At 41.0% G+C, this 25,033-nt stretch overlaps 1 protein-coding gene across 3 annotated transcripts in view; it reads left to right on the top strand.

Annotated features, from left to right (window-relative positions):
- ATE1 (arginyltransferase 1) overlaps positions 1-25,033 on the top strand; it is an 87,511-nt gene that overhangs the window by 31,282 nt on the left and 31,196 nt on the right. For all 3 annotated transcript variants that reach the window (XM_065672405.1, XM_065672406.1, XM_065672404.1), the window contains one exon: positions 1,370-1,469. In XM_065672405.1, the coding sequence (XP_065528477.1) occupies positions 1,370-1,469 (100 nt within the window). The remainder of the gene's footprint in view (positions 1-1,369; positions 1,470-25,033) is intronic.

The raw sequence follows: 25,033 nt of genomic DNA, 5'->3' as shown, positions 1-25,033 counted from the left end.
TATAGTCCAATGGGAAAGAGTGTTAGGAGGCTTTTGAAGTGCAAAGATCATTTTCCCCTTTAGTGTTCCAGCTTTCTGAATTGCAGAAGGGTATTTAATTAGGTCCAGGATAATCTGCATGAGACAGTAAGCTTGTTTAACTTCATGCCACGTTTTAAAGATTATCTGTGTGAAGTGCATGTTTGCACATTTCGGTAGTACATAAATCCAACTTCTGGAACCTGTTCTTTTTACCTGGATTTGCAGTTATGGAGTAACTTGTTTCCAGACATTCTTCACTTCTTGAAGAAATGTAGAATCATAGAATAGTTAGGGTTGGAAAGGACCTCAAGATCATCCAGTTCCAACCCCCCTGCCATGGGCAGGGACACCTCACACTAAACCATCCCACACAAGGCTTCATCCAACCTGGCCTTGAACACTGCCAGGGATGGAGCACTCACAACCTCCCTGGGCAACCCATTCCAGTGCCTCACCACCCTAACAGGAAAGAATTTCCTCCTTATATCCAATCTAAACTTCCCCTGTTTAAGTTTTAACCCATTACCCCTTGTCCTGTCTCTACAGCCCCTGATGAAGAGTCCCTCCCCGGCATCCCTATTAGGCCCCCTTCAGGTCCTGGAAGGCTGCTATGAGGTCCCCATTCAGCCTTCTCTTCTCCAGGCTGAACAGCCCCAGCTTTCTCAGCCTGTCTTCATACGGGAGGTGCTCCAGTCCCCTGATCATCCTCGTGGCCCTCCTCTGGACTTGTTCCAGCAGTTCCATGTCCTTTTTATGTTGAGGACCCCAGAACTGCACACAATGCTCCAGGTGAGGTCTCACAAGAGCAGAGTAGAGGGGCAGGATCACCTCCTTCGCCCTGCTGGTCACGCTCCTTTTGATGCAGCCCAGGATACGGTTGGTTTCTGGGCTGCGAGCGCACACTGCAGCCGGCTCATGTTCAGTTTCTCATCGACCAGCACCCCCAAGTCCTTCTCCGCAGGGCCGCTCTGAATCTCTTCTCTGCGCAGTCTGTAGCTGTGCCTGGGATTGCTCCGACCCAGGTGTAGGACCTTGCACTTGTTGTGGTTGAACTTCATAAGGTTGGCATCAGCCCACCTCACAAGCGTGTCAAGGTCCCTCTGGATGGCATCCCTTCCCTCCAGCGTATCAACCGGACCACACAGCTTGGTGTCATCGGCAAACTTGCTGAGGGCACACTCAATCCCACTGTCCATGTCAGTGACGAAGATGTTGAGCAAGACCGGTTCCAACATCGATCCCTGAGGGACACCACTCATTACCGGTCTCCAGTATTTCAGTATGAAGAGGTAAAATGAGTGTAAGGATTGTATTCAAAAGTAAATAGTCTTTTTTTTTCCTTTCACAGAGAAATCGCTTTTACAAGGCAACTCCATGAGAAAGCTCCTGATCTCTGCTTTTATTATATGGGTTTCTACATTCATTCGTGCCCCAAAATGAGATACAAGGTAAAGTGTGATCTTACTTCTTTCCTTAGTGTACTGTTAGTCAAAGCTTTTGACAGTGTTCATAGTAGTATCGTGTTTTCTAATAGTCAGTTTGGATTTTAATGTTGACTTTCTATGGTTAAATTTGAACATTGGTCATTATTTAACTTGGCTTCCAGTTTTTTTCTCCTTGTCAAAATTTAGCTGCATATGGTATTTATTACATGTTGGTTTAAAAGCAGTTCACATAGAAAGGTTTTCAAGGCTGTCACATCATAGTTTGTCATTTGATTACCTGGCTGTCTCATGTTTGCAGTATATTCTCCAGTTTTAGGTTTACATACCTGTGGCACTGCTGCTTGGTGCCTGTGGGCAGTGATAACGTCTTCCTGGTCTTGGCTGTACTTGGGCTTTCCCTCTTTGGTTTTTTGTTGGAGAAAGGGCACTTGCTCTGCTGATGAAAGCAGTGACAAGCTGGGCTAGCAGCAGTTCTGACCCAGAAAAGCAGACTTTGGATGGAAAGGGTCAGGAAAATCTACAGAACATTTAGAATAACCAATCTATCACCAAACCTCCTTTGTAGCTCCTGTGAGCTTCAGCTTTGTTCAGACCTGAGACACCTAAAGGTGTCTCTTGCCTCTGTTTTTTGTGAGCATTATGAATGTGGTATCTTTTCTTTGTAAATACATCATTGCTTTGTGAATATTATGATAAAATTTTTAAAAGGGCACTTAGTGACAGGACAAGGAGAAATGTTTTTATACTGAAAGAGGTTAGATTGAGATGAGCTCTTAGGCAGAAGCTCTTCCCTATGTAGGTGCTGAGGCACTGGCACAGGGTGCCCAGAGAAGCTGTGGCTGCCCCATCCCTGGCAGTGTTCAAGGCCAGGTTGGACACAGGGGCTTGGAGCAAGCTGCTCTAGTGGAAGGGGTCCCTGCCCATGGCAGGGGTTGGAACTGGATGAGCTTTAAGGCTCCTTCCAACCCAAACCAGTCTGGGATTCTATGATTTTTCAGAGTACTGACCATCGATAAATATTTGCTGAACACTTGCACATAACCAAAATTCCTGTTAATGATATGGAAAGATGCATGAAATGTAGAGTAAGAGGTGCAATGTTTTCTTTTCCTTCCCCCCCCTCAGTGAGCTAAAAGTCTGTAGTGTTTTCAGCTAGTTTTCAAATAGCCCCAAAATCGTGAGGTTCATTGAAGTGATGATTGTGACAGAGGAAAACATTTCAGCTTTATTGTGGCCTGCAGTACAGGTAACCATGATGGTTCAGTCTTCGGAAAATAACAAACCCCTCCCTCTCCTTTTGCTAGATGTTTGTCTGTCCTTCCCCCCCCCACCCCTCTTTGCCAGCCTGAGTTTATCATCTCCATCTGCTGGCCAAAGAAAGAGGATATTAAGTTTTAAGAGAAGGATAATGGGTGAGTTGGAAAACACTGCCCCTTTCATCTAAATCATCTTAAAGGCTATCATATCACCAACTTGAACCAGCTCTGATTATTTGTTCTACTCTTTGGAAATACTTAAAAGTTTGGGATTCTTTGTTCCTGTGGAGACACTGTGATTTAACATCCCTTGTCTGTTCTTCAACCTATGTGGTGCAAGACTTGTAAAAAGTATGCATTTAGTTTACTAGGGCACAAGCAAATCTGAGAGACAAATCTGACTATAATGGGAAAAAGCATCCCAGTGTTGAAAGCTGTCATTGCTGAGAAGCTTGGGTTTGAGTCTTTTGTAGTAAGTTTTAATGAAAATGTGAACTTTGGAGGCATGGATTAAACATAGCTCGTGTAGGAGTCAGTGTATTAAAGTGGCCAGCAAAAATATGATTAAATGCTGTAAAACTGGGAGCTGACCTCAGCAGCCACTATGTATTTGTGTTATATCCCCAGCATAAGAGGGACATGGAGCTGTTAGAGCGAGTCCAGAGGAGGCCACGAAGATTCTGCGAGAGCTGGAGCAGCTCTGCTCTGGAGCCAGGCTGAGAGAGCTGGGCTGGGGCAGCCTGGAGAAGAGAAGGCTCCTGAAGGGGAGACCTGAGAGCAGCTCCAGTGCCTAAAGGGGCTCCAGGAAACCTGGAGAGGGGCTTGGGACAAGGGCCTGTAGGGACAGGCCAAGGGGAATGGCTTGAACCTGCTCGAGGGGAGACTGAGATGAGCTCTTAGGCAGAAGCTCTTCCCTGTGAGGGTGCTGAGGCGCTGGCACAGGGTGCCCAGAGAAGCTGTGGCTGCCCCATCCCTGGCAGTGCTCAAGGCCAGGTTGGACACAGGGGCTTGGAGCAAGCTGCTCCAGTGGAAGGTGTCCCTGCCTGTGGCAGGGGTTGGAAGTGGGTGAGCTTTAAGGTCACTTCCAACAGAAACCATTCTGCGGTTCTGTGATTATGTATTATAATGTGGTGTCTCGTCTGTTGAGCTTGTTCTGTTGAAAATAATTGCATGAAGAATGAGATTCTCGCAATCCTTCTAGGTTTTATTCTCAAATAATGGAAATTGAATAAATTGTAATGGGAATATTATAGCATGTTTTTTCTATTATTATTATTTTCTCTACAAATCATGAGAATTTCCGGGGCAGGGGATGGGTAGAAGAAAACCTATACATATGTGTTGAGAACATGCACAATAGAAAGTAAGTAATTCTCCATGCTGGGAAAGGAATAATTTAATTAACGAATTTCAAGGTTTTCCATGTTATTTTAGATTTCTTTTCCTGTGTATATTTGTTTTGCAAGGAATACAATTGAAAATCAGGTTGACATAAGTTCTGTAGGCCTGCTTTACCCTCACTGAAATAGTACACAGAAGCAAATTTTAAGGCTAAGCTCTGAAACACGTCTGGGTAATGCTACAACTCCTGTGAGTAAGTACTGACATTGGGAATTAAGTAATTTCGGTAGTTCCTGGTTGGCTTATGTGCATTATGTGCTGAAGACTTTGCTTTATTACAGTTTAATAGAGATGTTGAAGGCTCCCTTAATGATATTAGTGGGGAAGAAGGACAGGCTGTTGTGAAACTAATGTCAGGTAAGAAAAATAAATGCAGGAAAGAAATCGAAGCGATTGGAAAGCTAAACACTGGTTTTACCCTTTGCTGGTAATTGTCTTTGCAAATTATTTGGCCTAGGATGTTTAGAAATGGAGGCTAGGCGTAATATCACTTCTTTACATAAGCAGCGTCTGATGGAGAGCACCGTAAGCAGTGTCTTGTGAAGCACACATGCATGTTATCCTTATTTACAGTAAAGTCACGGGAATTTGGAGATCTTTGAAAGTTTTCATTCTTCTAGTCACAGATTGTGATCCGTGGAAATGTCTAAGCTGACATTTGCATTTGGTTTTTGATGGAAAAGCAGTACCAGACTGCTTCTAGCAAAGATTCCTGAGCTTGACTACCGGTTTGTACCAAGCAGCTGTGTATCTTCCTGCTGATCAAACAGGGGTAGCGGGTGAATAAGGAACAGTGACTTTATGATGTCGATTTAAGGAGTTTGACAGTGTTCCACTTTGCATGGAGTCAAACTCAATATTCTGTACAAAATGTAGCTGGAATAATTGAAGAACTTTGCAATGAACTGTTGTATTCGCATTACAGTCCAAGACTGCACTGATGTTGTGCACATGAGGACATAGCTGGATTTTTTGCTTTTAAATACATATGGTTCCTAGATGGGAGGTATAGATATCCAAGCATTAAAGCCTTTTTCTGTGTGGGTACTTTCTTGGAATGCAAATTATAGACATCTCTTCTGGATTCTAACTTGTTTTGGGATGTGATCATATATACCAGTGACTGGGTCATATACAGGAACAGCTCAGATCACTTTGGTTGTGTTGGATGTTCTATGGAGCTCCAAAGCATTGATAGAGTATTTTGTTGAAGTATTTGTTTTTAAATGGGGCTGCTGACATGCTTGTTCTGCTTTTTATGCAGTTCTTGAAACATTGTCGGTATCTGTCCTAGAACATTTCTCTGAGCAGTCACCTTTGATATGGCCAGAACATCCCACCAGTTGCCAGTAGCGCAACAGCTCCATGCAGCTGCTGGGTACTTTTAGCCACCACTGAGCAGGTCAGGGAAGGAACTGACAGAGAATACACTATTAGGGGTCAGTGTGTGACCTTCTCATCTGAAGGATTTTGTTGCCACAAAAAGTACAATTTTGGGCATTTATAGTGCAGTGGAAGATTGGAGGCCTGATCTTCCTGGAAGAGGATACCCAAATCAGTATTCGCGTGACTCAGTAGCAGAGTTTGAGAATTCCGAATTATCAGGCAGGAAGATGAATTATTAACAAGTTTAGAATCATAGAATCAACCAGGTTGGAAAAGACCAGTAGATCATCAAGTCCAACCATTACCCCAGGCCTGCCAGGACCACCTCTAAACCGTGTCCCTAGGAGCCTTATCTATATGGTTTGTGAACACATGACAGTGATTCTACGCCATGGAAGTGGATGATGCTTCTTAAAAGGGTTGTTTTTAAAAATAAAGTGTTTTTTTTTTTTTTTTTTTGACTCACTATCCCCTTCTCTTTGTTCCCAAACAGCTTGCGTTTGATTTCAATGTGATTTTAAACCAGTGATGAGGAAAGGGAATATATTGCAATATTAGGCTACTTTTTAGTTCCCAGCTTCTCCTAGATTTGTTCACGTCTATGGGTTAATATTTATGAACTGGTGAAATAAAATCTACATTAAATTGAGACAAAAGGATTTCTGTGTCCTATTAACTATGTTAATATGGAAAAATGCTATGATAAAACCTTAAGCAATGGCTTTGTTCCATTTTTTTCTGGGTAGGTCAGGGTAGCACAAGAATAAAATGGTTCTCTGAAGAAATTCATGACCTTGTGGTAAAACTTCTCAGGCTCTGTTAGATGTGGTAGTTCTTATGTTGGAAAACAGTCTCCTGGAACATTTTCCTAGAGTCATAAGATGCAAAGTCTTTTTCCTAATGCATTTTTGAGTGTGTGATAAAATCTTAAGTATAAGAAAGTATTTTACTTGAGGATGATGTTGGTCTCAGGCTTGCTTCTGATGCATTTAAGAACTGTATCTGTACTTGTTAATGCTTTTCAGTTAAAGACATTTGTTTCCATGGAGTTATAGAAATAAAAGATCACCTTTAGTGAACAGCCATATCGGAGAGATGCTTGTGAGGATCTTGGGCTATTTTCCTATACTGATATTCTATTTTATCCCACATCTTTGCAAGTAACGAATTTTACTGCGTGGTTCAATGTTGCTAAATCCACATTCTCCAGTTACTATGGACTCCTTGGGAATCCCTTCTGTACTTTCCATAGCAGTTCTTTCATAGCGATTTTGAGTCTTGTGGTGGTTGTCACTAAACAGATCTTGGGTTTGTGCTTCTGGTGTCAATTTTAAGTGAACTTGCTGTTGTGCATTTGTGATGCAGACCTCTGTGGACCTTTAATCAAGCTCTCTCTATGTTCTTGTGCTAGAGGGGATTTGTTGGTGATGTTTTCTACCTGCGTTTCCTTAGTTCTGAGTTTTTTCAGTGTCAATATTTGCATGCAAACACTGCAATTGGAGCATGTATTGTTACTTGTTTTGGTCAATGATCTCCTTTCCCTGAAGCCACTCCACTAAGCTTGTAAATAACTACCAGTGTACTTTGAAGTACATAACAGATTTAATGTCTTCTTGCAGTGTTATCTCTGTGTACCATTTTAAGACCATTCTGTGATGTGAAGAGGTGTTTTGACTGAAATCTTTATCCAGACTTGTGTGCAGGCCAAAGTAAATGGAATTATTTCAAACAGTCTCCTTTGGTATCAAGGCATGGCCAGACTTCAGATAGACAGAGTACTATAAAGGGTTCTGAAATGTCAGAAAAGAAACAAAAGGCTGATTCAACTGTGATTAATCATTCTTGAACTAAATACCTCGGCCTGACTGTGGTCATAAGCAGTGCCCCTGGAATTTTATGGCACTTGAGAGCCAATTTCTTTGGCTGCTTTCAGGAATTCCAGCATCACAACTCCTACAGCAGTGAAACGCATCCAGTGCTAGCCTGGGTTCCACGTCCATAGGATCCACAAAGGTCTGGCTTCTCCTGACTCTTTCACATTTCTGACTGTGGAATTAACCTTTTCAATAAGCTTGGGTTTGCTGTGTCAGCTCGGATGTGTGAGGGAAAGAGACTTAATGCGACGTGACTTTATGCGATCCTCAATGATTTTGGGGGGTGTAAGCACACACCGTTACGGTTCTGCCACTGAGCTTTGCAAGCTGTGTCGCTAGTTCCCCACAGAAAGAGCTGGCATTTCTATACGTCCATGCGTGCTCTTTCTGTTCAGCTTGTATTGAAGGTGCTACCAGCTGTCGGCCTGCTTTTCTCACTGATATTGCCATTTACTTTGAAATGGGAAAACACAATAAGCTAAGAGTGGATAAGCTTTGGAAGACTGGAGCTGTTCTGCTCACGTCTGTTAGCACTTGTGCTAGTGGTTTTTCCAGGATTAATTTAGTCAGTTTATAGGAGTAAATACGCATTTAAATTAATACAGAACAATTTTTTGCATATAAACAGGTCATAAATAGTCAACTAAATATTCTGAAGAGTCAGTACTTGTTAGTGAGAGCCAAGTTGTTGCTTGCAATAACTTGTAATTTGGTCATAAAGAACTGAAATATCTGGGTTGCAAAACCATTATCTACTCTTAAGAAAGCAATAAAAGTTTTGGCAACACAGTGGTTTTGCTCTTTTGGCAAGACTGTTAAAAACAAACAGCAAAATAATGGTATGTTTTTGTCTTTGTTTATAAGAATAATAATAAAATCTTGAAAACTATAAATTGTAGAACTGAGGGGGAAAAATCCCTGGTTTTCTCTGTCTTGTTAACACCACTTTTATCTGCCTCCCTTCTTCTTTCCTTCCATTTCTTCACTGGACTCACAAGCTGGGATACTTCTCTACATTAGCATCAGCAGCTAAAATTGATCATTCATTTCTTCAGAGCTCTGAACTTACCTCCTGTGTTCCTTCCAATTATAGAATCAGCATGGTTTGGGTTGGAAGGGACCTCAAAGCTCTTCTAGTTCCAACCCCCTGCCATGGGCAGGGACACCTTCCACTAGAGCAGGTAGCTCAGATGGTTTTGGTTAGTAACCCAAGGAAGACTACTTTGAATTACATTGGAGTTTTGGTGTTAAAACCCATTTTGATGGGTCTCATAAAGTGACTTGCCAAGACTTCCAAAAGCAGTTTAATGCTTCTGAAAATGAAGTTGCTTAATATTCTATCTGGTTGTAACTAGTGCAAAAAGTCCTTATCTATCTACATATACTTTATCAAATGTGTTCTAAGTAGAAGCTTGGCTGCTTTTTGGATCTCATAGATCATATATTCACAGTTGCAGTGTCAGGTTGTGAAAACTACATTATTATGAGCATTAAAGTGCAGGATTCAGGAGATGCTCCCTTCTGGAAGGCAACAGTGTTATTGAATGCTATCAGTGGATTTCTACTGAAAATATAATTATTAAAAGCAAAATACCAGTTTCCATGTCATTTTCATAGCAGGTAATGATAGTGAATGTAGTTACTTCTTTGTGTTTCCTGAGCTGCTGTGTGTAATTGTAAATTGCTATAGTTCTTCCTTTGGGCAAGTGTTGAAGCTGTGCTGAATTTCACACAGCGTTTGCAGGGATAAAACCGGTTGGAATCCTATTTTTCTACTAGTAAAAAGTAGAGATCCCATCCATGGCTTTTATTCTTAACTTTAGTTTTACTTTTAAATTATTTGCAGTCAGGACTTAGGTTTTGGTCACTTAGAACTCTCCTGGGAAAAATGTGAACATGTCCCCAGGGCTTTATTTTACTAATGTCTGAAATGTGGGTTTCTTTACTTCAAGTTTAGGGTGATGGAAATGTAGCAGAACTGAAGTGAAAATGATATGTGTATTTATGCCTGATTGTATTTGTAGGCTTTTATCAGGCAGAAAATGTCTGTTGCACAGGTCTTTGAAGTGAATGAGTCTCTCTCTTGTTACTGTAGAGCCCCTTGAGAAACTAAACTTGTGTCCAAAAGCAGAAATTCTGGGGTGTATGTTGTACAAGTTTCAATGGAATTTCTCTGAATGTCATTGTCAGGGTGAAGTTGTATTTGTGAGGCAAGGCCTTGCTGCGGTTTCAGCTGTCTACCTGCAACCTTTTATTTGATGGGTCTTTGATTACAAAACAGATTTCATCAAGTTGAGTAAACTTTATTTTGGGGGGGCTTTACTCCTCTATATTGGGGAAAGAAATGCTATTAAAGAGGAGTAGGTCCTCTCAAAACTCTCTATTTGTTATCTTCTGTATGAGGCTTGGATCAGGTTATGTTATTTTCATGCAGTCTTAAAACCCCAAACACATCCCTCCACCCAAAACCAACCAGCCAAAGAATTCCCAAAAGAGCTAGTTCCCATAGAAGTTATTTCAGAGGAAGGTTCAAAGTGTCTTTTAAGTAATTCCATTACTGTTTTAAATATCAGATAATTTAAATATCAGACGCAAATATTGATGATTTACTGATTTTGATGATAACTTCGCTTATAATGACTTTGATATCTATCACTAAAGAATTTGCATACGGTGGGAATATGCGTATTGGAAGGTATATGTTCAGGTTCCACAGTTCAGATATTGTGATGGAGATGGTATTAACTACCTGCATATGCACATCAGCAGGGATAAGTTCTGCACCTTTTACTTGTTACAGGAACTTTGTTAACTTGGGATAACTTTCCTATAGTGTTTCTTTAATAAATGTGTCTTTGTTAATTAGTGCAAGGCTGAAGTACACTATAATCTAACCTTATTTTCATGAAAGCACAAGAATAAGAGGTGTGGTTTGTTAAATTATAGGCCAATTCTATACTGATGGATGCTCTCAGAGTTATTAGATGTAACTTGCCTGTCCCTGTTAAAAGGAGCCGCTAAAAAGATTTATTCAGGATCATGTGAATAAGCCTGTGGCAAACCATCTTCTGAATGATACTAGCAGCTAGAAATGTTATCATGTCTATGACTCTGCATAGTCATAAATCCATTGCTTAGTGCTGACTTGTACTGAGTCTTATTTGAAGGCTTATTTGGGGGGCTCCATAGCAACCGTAAGCAGTTAAAGTGAGAACTGTAAACTGAAACACAGAGACAAAAGAGATGTAGGTTTTGTTTGGTTGATTTTTGGTTTTAGAAGGGGAATAATAGATTTTTGCAATTCATGCATCTTTAATTTTTCTCCTTCACCTGAGGAATCACAGAATCAACCAAAAAGACCTTTGAGATCATCAAGCCCAACCACAGTCCACATTTCAGAATATTCCGATTGCAGTTCTACAAATCCATTAATCCTTGCTGGTTAGTAAATATCAGAATGCATGGAATTAAGTGTATTTATGAAGTTTCTAATGAGCAAATGAGTTAATCTCGTGCTGCTTTGTTAGCTTCACTTCATTTATTGTTGATTTAATCAGTTTTGGATGGTTCTCAAACAGTAGTTAATGTTCTTTACTTCTGATTCTTGTCTCTCTACCTGCCTCTTTGTGGGGATTCCCAAAAGTGAATGAATTTGAATATGCAGAGATGGACATCTTATAATGCAAAAGGTTAAACTTATTTATGAAGATAATGCTCTTCGCTTTTCCTAACATAGTCTCGATGTGAAGTTGTTCCCAGTCGTGCCAGTTTCCAAGTTCTTGTGCCTTTTAAATCTGTCACTGAAGTGCAAGTCATGGAAACACAGGTTAGTTTTATCCATTTACCACAGTTACTGAATCTGGCAATGCCTGGAGTATTGGATCTCTCATTTAACTTCAAATAGGATTGCTGTTACTGTAGTCTTCCTTGTTTTTGCAGTTTTGCTGATTATATTAGCTCTAATTAAGCAATATTGTCAAGTGGAATTTATTTGGTCTGAAAGCCAGGAACTCCTGCTTTTCCTGGCTCTGCTGTGTTTCACCTTGTGGTCTATACAGTAGGAGCTGGCTGACAAGTCAGTTAATCTCCACAAGAGATGTTTTTTCTCCAGTTTTCCAGGAAAGATTTAATGGTAGATACTTTAATGAGGCCTGGTTTTACTAAGACCTCATTAATTTTACAGAGGTCTCAGTGCACTTCTCTGAGGTGTTACATTTAATCTAGATGACAATTTATGGTTTTGAATGATTATTTTCTTTGTCTGAGTTTGTTTAGCTGCTGACTGTACTGAGTCTCCAAGTGTAAGTGCATTAATGAGGTTCTATTTAGCCTCAATCCTGATAATTCCTGTAAAGGGGAATGATTTGGAACCAGGAGGGAAAAATGGAATCATAGCAAAGAGGACTTCTCAGGGACTATGGGGGGATCATGGAGTCCATCCCCTTACTTCAGCACAGGTTCAACTACGTGTTAACTTTTAAGAGCCATTGGACATTTGTATGCCAAAGGCCTCACTTGACAAACTTATACAGGTCTCCATGTGTCGGTGGCTATATAAATACATATTTATGTGCTTCATATTCATGTGTGTATGTATTCATGTGCTTTAGGGGGCCTGTGTGGATGCTGGGGAGGGACTCTTCATTAAGGACTGCAGTGACAGGACAAGGGGTAATGGGTTAAAACTGAAACAGGGGAAGTTTAGATTGGATCTAAGGAGGAAATTCTTTCCTGTTAGGGTGGTGAGGCACTGGAATGGGTTGCCCAGGGAGGTTGTGAGTGCTCCATCCCTGGCAGTGTTCAAGGCCAGGTTGGATGAAGCCTTGGGTGGGATGGTTTAGTGTGAGGTGTCCCTGCCCATGGCAAGGGGGTCGGAACTGGATGATCTTGAGGTCCTTTCCAACCCTGACTGTTCTATGATTCTATGATTGCCGTTGAAATGCTTTTTTTTACTGTCTGACCTGAACTTTTCTTCTGAAAGAATGCTGCATTTTCTCTTACCTACCACTGTGCACATAACCCCCCATGTTTTGTAACACCCTTCTTTCTAAACCTGATGGCCACCTTCATGTATCTGCCTGGCCTTCATTTTGCTAAAACCCAAACCAGGCACCCACGAGAAAAAACCCTTCTTTTTTCCAAGCCTCGTTTTTAAGTCATTCTTTGTGCAGTCGAATGGATTTTCATCAACAGATGCGTTTATGTCCTAGGGAATTATATGTAAAGTGGCCTCAAATGCTGAGGTCAGCTTCTACTGTTTGCTTAAATGACATGAGTTATTGCCTTCATTGTGCCAAAGAAGATGGTAGGCTCTGGAGGCAAGGAGAAAGGCTGGAAGGGAGAAAAAAAATGGGAATTGTGTGACTACAGAGTTTCAGAATGGGCTAAACTGGGACATGGGCTGAGGTATTCTTAGTGTTTGTGGCTATGAAAGCACAGTTCTATGTGCTGTTGAATCTCTGTTCACTCTGGTTTAGCTAAGTCTCTGTTTAAAGTCACATTTCTCTTAGAGGAGGGAATATTGCATCAAGTGAGGTGGACACAACATAAAGGGGTTTATGGTTGTTACAGTGTCTTTGGGGGTCTTCTGGATTAGTTGTATCTTCCTTATTACAGTAAAGCATTATTTCATATCAGAGAATGGTTTGGGTTGGAAGGGACCTTAAAGCTCATCTGTTACATTTATAATATTATAGTAAATCCTGCAAATGGCATCTCAGAGAAAGTGGTATATTAAGAATAAGCAAAACCCAGAACAAAGGTGGGATAATACTGATGCAGATGGTGGCAATCAGTTGTGTTTTCACACCACCAGCATGTCACTGGTTGGTAGCAACCAGCCTCATTCAGATGCACGTCATTTAAAACTAAATCTATACTCTTTTTAATTGGTATTAGAAGCAGTAGTTGAAGTTGGTGGAGCCTGGCAGGCGCTTGCACGGTGCCGTGGTTTCACAAAGACTATCGTGAGGGCACTGGAGCTCTGAGAGATTGCACAGAGCAGGACCCCAAGCAGGAGGGCCAATGGAGAAGTATTTTTGTGACAGCTTCTTTAAAGCTTTTTCTTAATCTAATAAAACCAATTCCCAAGGGCTTTCAAAGCTTACCTTATTGAGGAGGCCTGAAGAGGCCTGGGAGCTTGGGAAACTGCTGTCTTTGAGTGTGAAATGAAAACAACAACCAAAACCCCCTAAACCTCTGCTGTTTCCAGACGCTGCCCTGAGGTTTCTGCTTACCGTGTTAGAGAGTTAACCACTGCTGCAGACTATTCTGTTCAGTTGTTTTCGACTGAATAACTGAACTGTTCCAAAAGGAATGTCTGAAGCTGTTAAGAGTGATTATTTGCTGTGTTAGATGTGAGGAATAGTTTTGGGATTCTTACTATAAAGGTTTCAACAGAATAGATCATCTTTTTTAATAGAACATGATACTGTTTGCTTCCTTCCCCTTTCTTGTTCGGAATCAAAATGTCACAAATAACACTGAGATCAAATTACCCCCCCCCCCCAAAAAAAAAAAAGGTATTAAAATGGTCCCATTGTCAGCAAAATGAAGAAGAATGGGTTTGGGGATCAAAAGTACACAGGAATCAAACTCTGTTTGTCCCAATACAAATGTGCTGCTGTTCTATGAATGGACAGAAGACAAGATGAGCTTTTTGTTCTGCTGATCTCTTGGGTTTATTTATTTATTTTAAGATATTAAGGCTACTGTTCTGTAGGGCTGCTTAGTGCTAATATGGTCAGTACGGTTGATCTGTGGTTTATTTTATGAATTACTTTTTTTCTACGTTCTTTCCATTTTAGTCTTTACCACTTGGCATTGTGTGGCTGGTTATTCATTGCTTTTAATGATCTTCAGTTCAGGGGGAAAGGGAGGAAGGTGGAGGGATGTTACAGGATATGGCTACTCTTTGCGTCCTCCATTTGTGTCATACAGTGGCAATGAGGGACCCTAAGTACAAAGCAGTGATGCCAGCTGAGAGCCCAAGAGCCTGTCTCAGGTTCTGACTTTGCTTCTTGGCTTGGGCAATTTGAGGATCATAGAATCAACGAGGTTGGAAAAGACCTTTAAGATCAAGTCCAAGCATTCGCCAGCACTGCCAAGGCCACCACTAACCCATGTCACTGAAGGCCTTGTCTAGGTCACTAACCTTGAAGGTTAGTGAACACTTCCAGGGATGGTGACTCCAGCACTGCCCTGCACAGCCTGTTCCAATGCCTGAGCACCCTCTGGGGAAGGAATTGTTCCTAATATCTAGTCTGCATCTCCTGTGGTGCAGCTTGAGGCTGTTACCTCTTGTTCTATTGCTTGATCATAGAATCATAGAATAGTTCGGGTTGGAAAGGACCTTAAGATCATCCAGTTCCAACCCCGCTGCCATGGGCAGGGACTCCTCACACTAAACCATGTCACCCAAGGCTCTGTCCAACCTGGCCTTGAACACTGCCAGGGATGGAGCATTCACAGCTTCCCTGGGCAACCCATTCCAGTGCCTCACCACCCTAACAGGAAAGAATTTCCTCCTTAGATCCAATCTAAACTTCATCTGATTAAGTTTTAACCCATTACCCCTTGTCCTGTCACTACAGTCCCTAAATATACTTGATACTTGAGAGAAGAGACCAGCCACCTTCTGGCTCCATCCTCCTTTCAGCACTAAGATTGGGTAGGAAGTTCTGCATAAGGAGAAGCTTTGGGGCTGCTCCACCACAATTCCAGCTAAATTAGGTATGCCGTTGAGAAAGGATTCAAAGGACAGCACTGGTGCAGCCTGAATTATAGCAAGGTAGTATTTTATGTGTTTCTCTTCAATCATTTTGTACTTCTAATAGAGCTCATTTTGTGAGACCTCACTGAAGCTTGATTTTAGAAGATAAACTGGTTTTTGTCTCAGAATTGTGTCTGTTTTACTGTTGGTTTCTGATGATGGGTTAATGGGTTTATAAACACAATATGAGTCTCTGTTAGTGGGGGATGGTAAAGAAACTCAATGTTAAATGCCTTGGTCACACTGATGACTGAATTATTAAGTCCTCAAATGCCTGTAGTAACAGCCCCACCTTCTGATGAAGTTTAAATGGTAGTACATTTACCTCCTTGTGATGTGGGAAGTGATGAGCCAACAAAAATATGCTAATATTCCTGAAGCCACCACCCATTAAAAACCTGCAAACTGCCACTAAAGCCTCTAAAACCTCTAGTATGCTACAAGCGAAGTTCTGATGGGCTTTCCTTAATCCTCTTGCCTCTGTGGTGGTTGCATATCTTCAGAGCAATAACAAACAAAGCACCTTCTCCTGAGGGTGTCCTAAAGCTGCAGATGTTGTTCCTTTCCTGGGATTTATGAACCCTTTCTAGGTTTTCAGCCAAATCCTTGGCTCCTGGCTGCGTTACGCTGTTTGGGCTGTACACCACCAAGAGGAAACTTCCCTAAAGGGGCAGCTGGAGACCTGCAGGGGAGGTGGTGGAGCTGGGATGTGCCACGCTTCTGCCGACGCTCATCAGCACAACAGCCTCCAAGCACCCACTGCACATACGCTGAAACAGCTTCAGAGGCCACCAAGTCTGAACAGGAGGCAGGAGGGTTTAGAAGCATTTTTGGCCATTGCCCTTTAGATGTGTAGGTCTGGATTAAGCTATTGTGTCAGTATTTATTGACATATGATGCAGAGCATACAATTATTAATTATACTTTGGTCTCTATTTTAGAAATGTGTTAAGAAAGCATGGAAGTGTGTGGACCTGCTTCTGTGTTTCAAGATACGCATGTACACAAATACAGTGTGGAGCTTTATGGACTTAAAATGAAGCAAAGGGATTGCCTGGGCAATTTTTAATTAGTTTAAACTCTGAAAAGTGAGGACTAGGAACTGTTAGAATGTTAACAAAGTGCTTGATTCTTATAAGTCAGGGGGGTTGGAACTGGATGATCTTGAGGTCCTTTCCAACCCTAAACTATTCTATGATTCTATTCTGTGATTCTAATTTTAATACTCCCCTTATCCTGTATTTGGATGTATGTTTAATATACTAATTCCAGCCCATTTGCCTTCAAACTTGTTTTCTTCTACAAAGGTGATTAGAAAGGGAACAGTTTCCAAACATCTGGCATTAAGAGAAAACTGAAGTGTTGATGTTTCAGCTCGAAGACTTTGGAGATACATAATGTTAAACAGTACGTTTTCCTAAACGTGGAAAGAGACATTTGTGTACCTTGTAATGGTGGTAATAGAGATGAAAGCATAATAGTGAATCTGTTCAAATCAACTATGAGAATAGTGTTGGGCAGTTTTACACAGCCACAAGCATGCACGTGTGCATTTAAATTGCTAATAGATGCAAAAGCTGCATGCAGAATTACACTGCAGAATTTGCTACTCTAATCTCATTTTGTTCAGCTTTGTATAATAAAAGTTGACTTATCTGAAAATAGAGTATTATAAGTTTATTTTGTTTACGGTTAAGGAGAAAGAGTTCATTAACATAAGGAGGCATTTGAAAATAAGTCATAGAGTCCTAGAATGGTTTGGGTTGTGAGAAACCTTAAAGATCACCTTGGTCTACCCCCCCTGCCACGGGCAGGGACCCCTTCCACTGGAGCAGCTTGCTCCAAGCCCCTGTGTCCAACCTGGCCTTGAGCACTGCCAGGGATGGGGCAGCCACAGCTTCTCTGGGCACCCTGTGCCAGCGCCTCAGCACCCTCACAGGGAAGAGCTTCTGCCTAAGAGCTCAGCTCAGTCTCCCCTCGGGCAGGTTCAAGCCATTCCCCATGGCCTGTCCTTACAGGCCCTTGTCCAAAGCCCCTCTCCAGGTTTCCTGCAGCCCCTTTAGGCACTGGAACTGCTCTCAGGTCTCCCCTTCAGGAGCCTTCTCTTCTCCAGGCTGCCCCAGCCCAGCTCTCTCAGCCCGGTTAATGTCAGAAAGAGCATGCTAAAAGGGTGCAATTGTTTTTACTGTATTATGTCCTCAGGCAGTTGTTATTCCCTTCAAAGCAGCTTAACAAAAATTCAGAACCTCTCTTAATCTAGCCATATTTCCTATGTTTTATTCCTACTTTTGTTTGGTGTTCCTATATTTGGATTTTTCCCCTAGTTAAATTTAGCATGGTCTCGAGAGGGACTCAAATACCTTGAACCTTAGAAACTGGGGCTCTCTTCAGTATTTCTTCTGGTATGTCATGCAGCTACAGCCTGGTTTACAGCCTTGAGTGTTAGGTGGAGAAGAGGAACAGAAGCTGGTACGGGTTGTGATGGCAGTTCAGATTGCTCTTTTGGAAGCATTGGGATGTTTGACTCGTGCAGCAAATGTTTGCAGGTGATGTAGGGGAACCATGATGCTTGACTGTTTTGCTTTACACACAACCACTTTTGGAGACCACATAGATTATTGTCTCATTTTGAGGCTGCGCAGTGAGATCAAGAATGGCTTCAGTTCAGAACTGGGGTTTGGGAGCTCCACATGCTGAGATGGTCCCAAGGTGAAGGAGATGCTCTCCTGCTGAGAACGGACTCCTTGGACAGCACAGAGAGGCTTTGTTTATGAATCCTGCTCTCCCAGCAAACAAAGCCAGCTTGTGTATCAAACCCTGCACAAACAAAACGGACCTAAAATTAGAATGCTTATTTCATGAGTGCAAATCTACTGTGAAAATAAACAGTTTTAGGGACAATAGAAGAAACTCCTTCTAAAATGCACTTCTTTTGATGGCCCAGAATTTACAGACAGATACTTGTTGATAGCTTTGTACAGATAGCTGTTGTTTTACTTGCTGTTAAGATTTAAGTTCTAACACATGCTTGGAACACTGGTAAAGTGAGCCTTTTTGTTTATTTCTTCATTCTTTAATCTGCAGATGTAAGGGAGACAAGTAGGTTTGGATTTTTTGGCAGAGGTGTTTTACTCTGTTTTCATAAATTGTAGGCACTTAAACACGGCGTTCTGTCATTGCCTTATTTTAGCCTTCAGATTTCCAGTCTGAATAACATCTTTCTCTGTGTGTTAATTTGAGTTTCTCAGTAGTGGGTGGATTGGGATGAGCTCTCAGGCTGAAGTTCTTCCCTGTGAGGGTGCTGAGGCGCTGGCACAGGGTGCCCAGAGAAGCTGTGGCTGCCCCATCCCTGGCAGTGCTCAAGGCCAGGAGGTTGGACAGGGCTTGAAGCAACCTGCTCTAGTGGAAGGTGTCCCTGCCTGTGGCAGGGATTTGGAACTGGATGAACTTTAAGGTATCTCACAACTCAAACCATTCTGGGTTTCTGTGAATGTTATGTAGTCAAAAAAATGAGGCTTTTACTGCTAAGCATTCTCATGCTGTTTTCCCTACAACATTAATCCTTTCTGTTATCCTAAACCTGTTGTTAACACTTTATTTGTGTATATGTACCAGTGTTGTTGAAATTTTCATTACTAGGTTGTGTGTAATTCGGTGTTTAATGACTAAGGGTAAATGATCTTGCTTTTACTAGGTGTTTGTATTGTTAGGCTTAAAAATCGTGCCAAGCTACCATATATTGCTAAAAAGCCTTAAATCTGGTACGGTTCTGAATTATCAGTTCAGTGTATTATTTCTTGTTCTTAGATGAATGGAAGGAAATACAAATGAATGAGGCTGGAGTGGCAGTTTTTCAAGTGACATTATTTTTTCAACATGATTTAGTTGCATAAGTACTGTAAATGCTTTTGAAGATCCCACATAGCATATCTTAATCTAAAGCCAACATCCCGCTTCTGAGCCCTTAATTAGGAGTGTATTTCAACGTGGGAGTATCAGTGTTTCACGATTTGAAAAGCTGTCAATTACTCTAGTATTTATTATGTCTTCAGATATTCCACAAGCTGAGTCAGTAGCTGGGCATGAAGGTGAAGTATGAAATTATTTGTTCAGTGTAAGGCTACCATCAGCCCAGACTTCCCTGTGTACATCTCGTTTTCTTGCCCCCAGAGCCTTGTCTGGATAGATTTCTGGCAAGTTTCTATGTGTTTCTGGCTGAGTTTTTGGAAACCCCATTATAAGAAGCAGCAGGACTTTGGGAAACTCCAATGCAGGGTTGTATTCGCAGTGGTGGTGTGATGGGTATGGGTGGTAGTGCAGAGATGCATCGTGTATGTAAGGTGGAGCAGGAGAATGGGAACTGAGTAGCAGGAGTGCTTGGAGCGGCTTGGGGCTCATGGATGGGTGGGATAAAGGGTTGAGTTTTGGAGCTGGGAGAGGAGAAGGTTTGATACTCCAGGGGAAACTATTTAAGGAGAGTCTTTGGAGAGACATTGGGAAAGAATGGGAAAGCTTGGATGCTCATGAGCACTGGTGCTTGCTGGGGAAAATGGCACAAGGTCTTGGAGGTAACCACAGAACACAATGGCTGTAATGGGAGGTTTGATTTGAAGATAGATACACAGGCAAAGAATTGTCAAAAGCATTACAAGTACACAGAAATTCCAGGACAGAAGAAATGCAGGTTCCTGTACAATCTGTTGGTGCATAGTGGGGGACAGTTTTATCTAGAACCCAAGAACATACAGTTGAGTCAAGTGTGTCTTATGCATCTCTAAAAAGGGTAAATTGGAGACTTCATAGGTACAGTATCTACTTTTCGGTATCTCATTACAGAATATACCTGCTTTTCTCTTGTGTCATCATTTAGAATCACTGCTTTAAAAGATGAGGGAAAAACCAGATTTGAGTTGAGTAAGGGTAGCAGGTGTAGTGCCTCTTTGCTTGAAATCATCACAGAGGATGAAAAAGTTCATTTGCATTGGTGTAATTCTTGGTACATCCTAATCACAGTCCGTGTGTTCTAAAATAAGCAAAAGCTGATGCACTGTGCCCTCACACCCATTTCTGTTGTGCTGGTGGTTCAGTTCTGGTGCATGTTAATTTTCTGGCTCCCTGTGCAGTTGTACAGAAATATGTTTTAAAACACGCTCATTTTCGCTTACATTCTATCAACTTTATGTTATGTTTGGATTCCTTTTTTTTTTTCCCCTATTAAATAAACATGGTCTGTAGTGTTTTTATTTTGATAACCAGATAGTAGTAGCCTCTTTGACAGGGCATTAATTTAGCTTTCCTGTGGAGCATGTCTGTAGGCTGCGTAGATGAATGCTGTTCTTTTAGCTGTGACTCCAGCTAGTGCAGCATTCATGAATGTTTAAATGTATTTGATATCAGTGTGACAGCTTTCTGTATGTCAGTGTAAAGAGTGAGTATGATACTCTGCATATTTTCCCTGTGATTTTTTCACTTTATGTTAAACGTAAGAAAATAAACTTTAATACTTCATTTCATACGTTTAATTTAATGAAGTAAAAAAATCCTGTCAGATTATGGCAACTCCTTGAGAGAAAGATATGGGATCCACATGTTTAAAGCACTCACTTCTCTTTCCTTTTCTTTCTTTTCCTTTTCTCCTCTTGCTGCTCGCAGCTGCCAAAATAAACCCCTTTTGAGATAGACCTAAGTCAACATCGTTGGTGTGTCTCTCACGAAGCATTCCTCTTGAGGCCCCTACTTGGGTTTTATCTTTTTGTCATAGTTTTCTTTTAATCTCCCATTCCAAGTTTAATGCTGGGGTCCCCTTAAGAATTTCTGCTGAGATTTAAAGCAAACAAGTTCCATTTCAGTACGCATGTGATTTTTATTCCCCAAGACCTTTGTTTGTTGGGGTAAAAAGGCAACGTGTATTACATTCTTTTCCCTGTAATATACTTGATACTGTTTTAAGTTGTGGAAAAAGTTGGCTAAAATGCAGAGAAGTGAATATTCATTAAATGTGCAAGCTGAACTCTTCTTTCTTACTGTTCTCTATTTAAACTTTCTTAAACTGTACTGCTTTTGCTAGGATTCTTGAGTAGCCTTCTCTATAAGTAAGATGGATACTAGTGTCCAGCTTCCAAAGCGTATCTCTGTGGTATCATCTTTGATTAGTTCCTGACTGGATTTTTACTGGCAATTTCCAGTAAATATTAACTGGTTTTATGTCATTTTTCTTTAAAATCACAAAGTCATGTTTTTTCTTGTAAATTTTTTGAACATACAGCTGAATTCATAGGGAATTCAATAGAGAATTCATAGGGAATCTCGGTCTCTAAATATGTACAAATACACCCTGAATTAGAAACATTAGAGCCATCAACAGTCTTGTGTTAATGTCACTGTTCTGCCAGTTTACTAACACTGATACTAACTATTAGTAAATGAGTAGGATAAAATGGCAATATTTGAAGGTAGCAGCCTCTGGTATTCCAGCCAGGAATGTACAATAGGGTTTTCCTGTAGGTCCCATCTCATATCAGTATCTCTTCATTTTGTATGTCAAAGTTTATATAGCAACATTGAAAGCTCAGCTTAGTTTGAATAGTCTGTTTTAATAAAATGCCGTGTGTACAGCACAGATTAACAGATATAAAGAAGGAAATGATTTGGGAAAAACAGGAACCTTGGGAAATACAAAACAGCCGACCAGTCACATCACTAGTCTGATAATGTAAAAGTACTTAGAAAATGTGCTTGAAAAGTGACCTTGATTTAGTGTCCGCTTGTCGAGTAGCTACATACTTGTAATGCTTCTCTTTGTTTCTCAGTTTCAGGAGTTGTCTTCATACTTGTCTGTCATGTGGATATTTTTTCAGCTTTAGATAAACAGTCAGCCAGTTTAAGGCAGCTCAGAATCCAGAAACTTGCTCTTTCTGTCATCAAAAGCCGGGAGCGAGGGTACAATACCTGTCACAGGGTAAATAGTGTTGTAGGGTAACTGGTCTTGAAGGGTTCATTTTGTAATGTTCTGTTTGTTGTCTGTATGGTGTGAAACACCATATAGCTGGCAAATTCAGCCTTGTAGCATTCACTGTTTAGATTAAGCTTACGAGAATGTAAGAACAGCAAATGAGGAACCTGTGTGTATGTATCTGTCCATCTTCCTTACTCAGGAAAAAGAATGAGTGAGAACAGATGCAGGGTGGGAATAGGCACAGGTATTTAATGGCTTGCGTCCAAGTTACTGCAGTTATTGCCCCCATTGCCTTAAGTAAATCTCAAAATGCAGAGTCTGAACATAAAAGACTGACAAATGCCCCCTTCCAAAACTTGTTAAATTACCTTTTCATAAGTATTCCTTTAAATATGTTTGTCTATCTAGTCATCGAGGAGACTTTACAAGTGTAGTTGTATGATGTAATTCCTGAACATCCATACATCTTTTTACCTCTGCTGTGCAAGCCTAATTAGCTGTGTTTATTCCAGCTACAGTGCCTTTAACATAGTGAATTCACATAGAGTGGCTTTAGTTACTTAGAACAAGCAATGGAAAACTCTCACTTACTGGTCTTTATAAATGAAAACCAGCAAACTCTTGGCAAGAAGTCTTGGAGGGGAGAGCAGTGCTTGAAGGTGGTTGACAGTTATAAGCTGTGTCTTTAGCTCCGGACAGTTGCATCTCAAGCTAATTAACCAGAGATGCTAAATGCCTGCTGTTCACCCATTCCTGCAGAAACCCTCTAGGACAGTGAAGCTGAAGTCTTTTCAGCATCCTAATCCTGTTAACTTTCAAACTTGAAACCAGAATTATCTCACTGATTAATACAGTGGTGTCAGAGGGAATCTGTGTGAGTATGGTCATGGCTATACGTTATCTAAGCAGCACTTTGTTGGCTTCTTGGATCTTGCAGGTGGCACGTTTGTATATTGAGGTGCAGCAGTTCATAGCTTGGATCTTGTGGCATAAACATCCACAGCTACCCTTAGCGTGTTATACTCTGTGAGTGGAGGGAGAGATAATCTTGGTGTTTAAAAGAAGGCAGAAGAGCTGGACAGAGTTAGAGATTAAGGGGGTGGAGGGGAAAACCTGTCCCAAATTTCCTCCTTTTTCTCTAGCAGTTCATAAGCCTTTTCAGACACCTTTTGGCCACTTTCCAGTATCAAAAGCAAGCTAGAACCTGTTAAATATTTCAGATAACTTCTATGAAAGGAAACAAGGTGAAAGCAGCTATTTCGAGTGTACTCTGAGTCACTGAGTTCTGAAGACAGAAGAATCCAAACAATTCAGGAGATACCTGGGAATACCATGTGCTGGGAAAACAAATGATAATGCTTTCAGAAAGTATTTTGATGAGGGGAAGTATTCCTTTTGTAAGTGCTTCTGTGCAGACCATAGGCTGAACACAGGACATAAATCTCAGCACTTTCTATGCTTACATATATATTTACCTTAAATCTGAGTGATATTTAGAGATGATTTTTATTTAATTCCATTTATGTGTTGGGTCAAGAGCATGTAGAAAGTTAATGGTAAAATAGTGGCATGATAGTTCAAGGATATTGAGCATGGATCTTGGCTGTCTTCCGTTTTGTCTTTTACTTATTATCTTAATCTGGTTTACACTTAACCTGAGGTATTTTATTTACACAAGGGACACTATGAAAAAAGCCTTCTGAAACACTAGGATTTTCTTATACTGAGTGAAAAACAGCTGAGTAAGAATAGATAGACAATATTTGTAGGAAGCTATTTGTTTCCTACTTGTTGTAAGACCTGATAGGAAACAAGTGGCGTAACTGTTTTCTCCTTGGAAACAGTTTATCATTAGTTATTTCTGTTAATACTTCACATTGATAGGGAAATAAATAGAAAAGAGGTGAAAGCTGGCAAATTATCCCATTGCTTTGGTCAGTCGGTTTAAAGATTATCGGGGCACTGGCACAGGTTGCCCAAAGAAGTGGTGCTCCATCCCTGGCAATGTTCAAGGCCAGGTTGGATGGGGCTTGGAGCAATCTGTTCTAGTGCAAGGTATCCCTGCCCGTGGCAGGGGGTTGGAACTGGATGAGCTTTAAGGTCCCTTCCAGTCCAAACCATTCTGTGTTTGTATCATTATTAATCTTATTAATAATTAATCATTATTAATCTTTGCATGATTATTAATCTCATAATTAATCTTTTATTTTTTAAAACAGATTTAAGAAAAAATGTGACTATGAGGTGGGAGTGAATTTGTGCAGGTTGGTTTCGGGTGAAGGTGTTTAGTTGTTTTCCTAAAGTCTTTCAGGTCGTCCACAGACAGATCGCATGTGAGTGGCATGGATTCAATCCCAAACAGATTCAGATGTCCCTGCTCACGGTGCGGGCACAGCACAGCACTGTCCAACCTCCCCCTGTGAAAACAAAGCAGCTCCAGTTACTTGCAAGGATTCTCCTGGGGATCGATAAAGTCCATTTCTGTTTATGTAATGAAATCAGGGAGCAAGGGTCTGCTGCAGTATTCTGCTGATGGGATTCCAGCGGGGTTGTCTTTCAATGCAAAGACTGAATTTAATAAACCCGTACCCCTGCATGCTCTTTCTGAGCCCATGCTGCCCCGCTCTAATGGATTGCTGTGCAATATTTGGGGTTACTTTATTTACCTAGTCAGAGAGCTTCTTTTTAGGCAGCTGGCTGGAAATGGAGCTGGAGGAAGTCTTAATTCACTTTTAATAAAAGATCAATGGTTTATTGTGAAAGAATAGATCACAGATGTAAACCATACCTGATAAAAGAATTAAGTGTGTGTTTAACCTTCCTATTTTGTTTTTTCAGTGCTACTGGTGCTTGACCTTCTTTGTTTTTGTGACTATTCTCTTTCTGGGTAGTTTTACATTTGAAATGTTACTCACACTACAAAA

The sequence above is a fragment of the Lathamus discolor genome, chromosome 3 (genome assembly GCF_037157495.1).
Source record: "Lathamus discolor isolate bLatDis1 chromosome 3, bLatDis1.hap1, whole genome shotgun sequence".
Taxonomy (NCBI): domain Eukaryota; kingdom Metazoa; phylum Chordata; class Aves; order Psittaciformes; family Psittacidae; genus Lathamus; species Lathamus discolor.
This window is presented reverse-complemented; position numbering and strand designations above follow the sequence as displayed.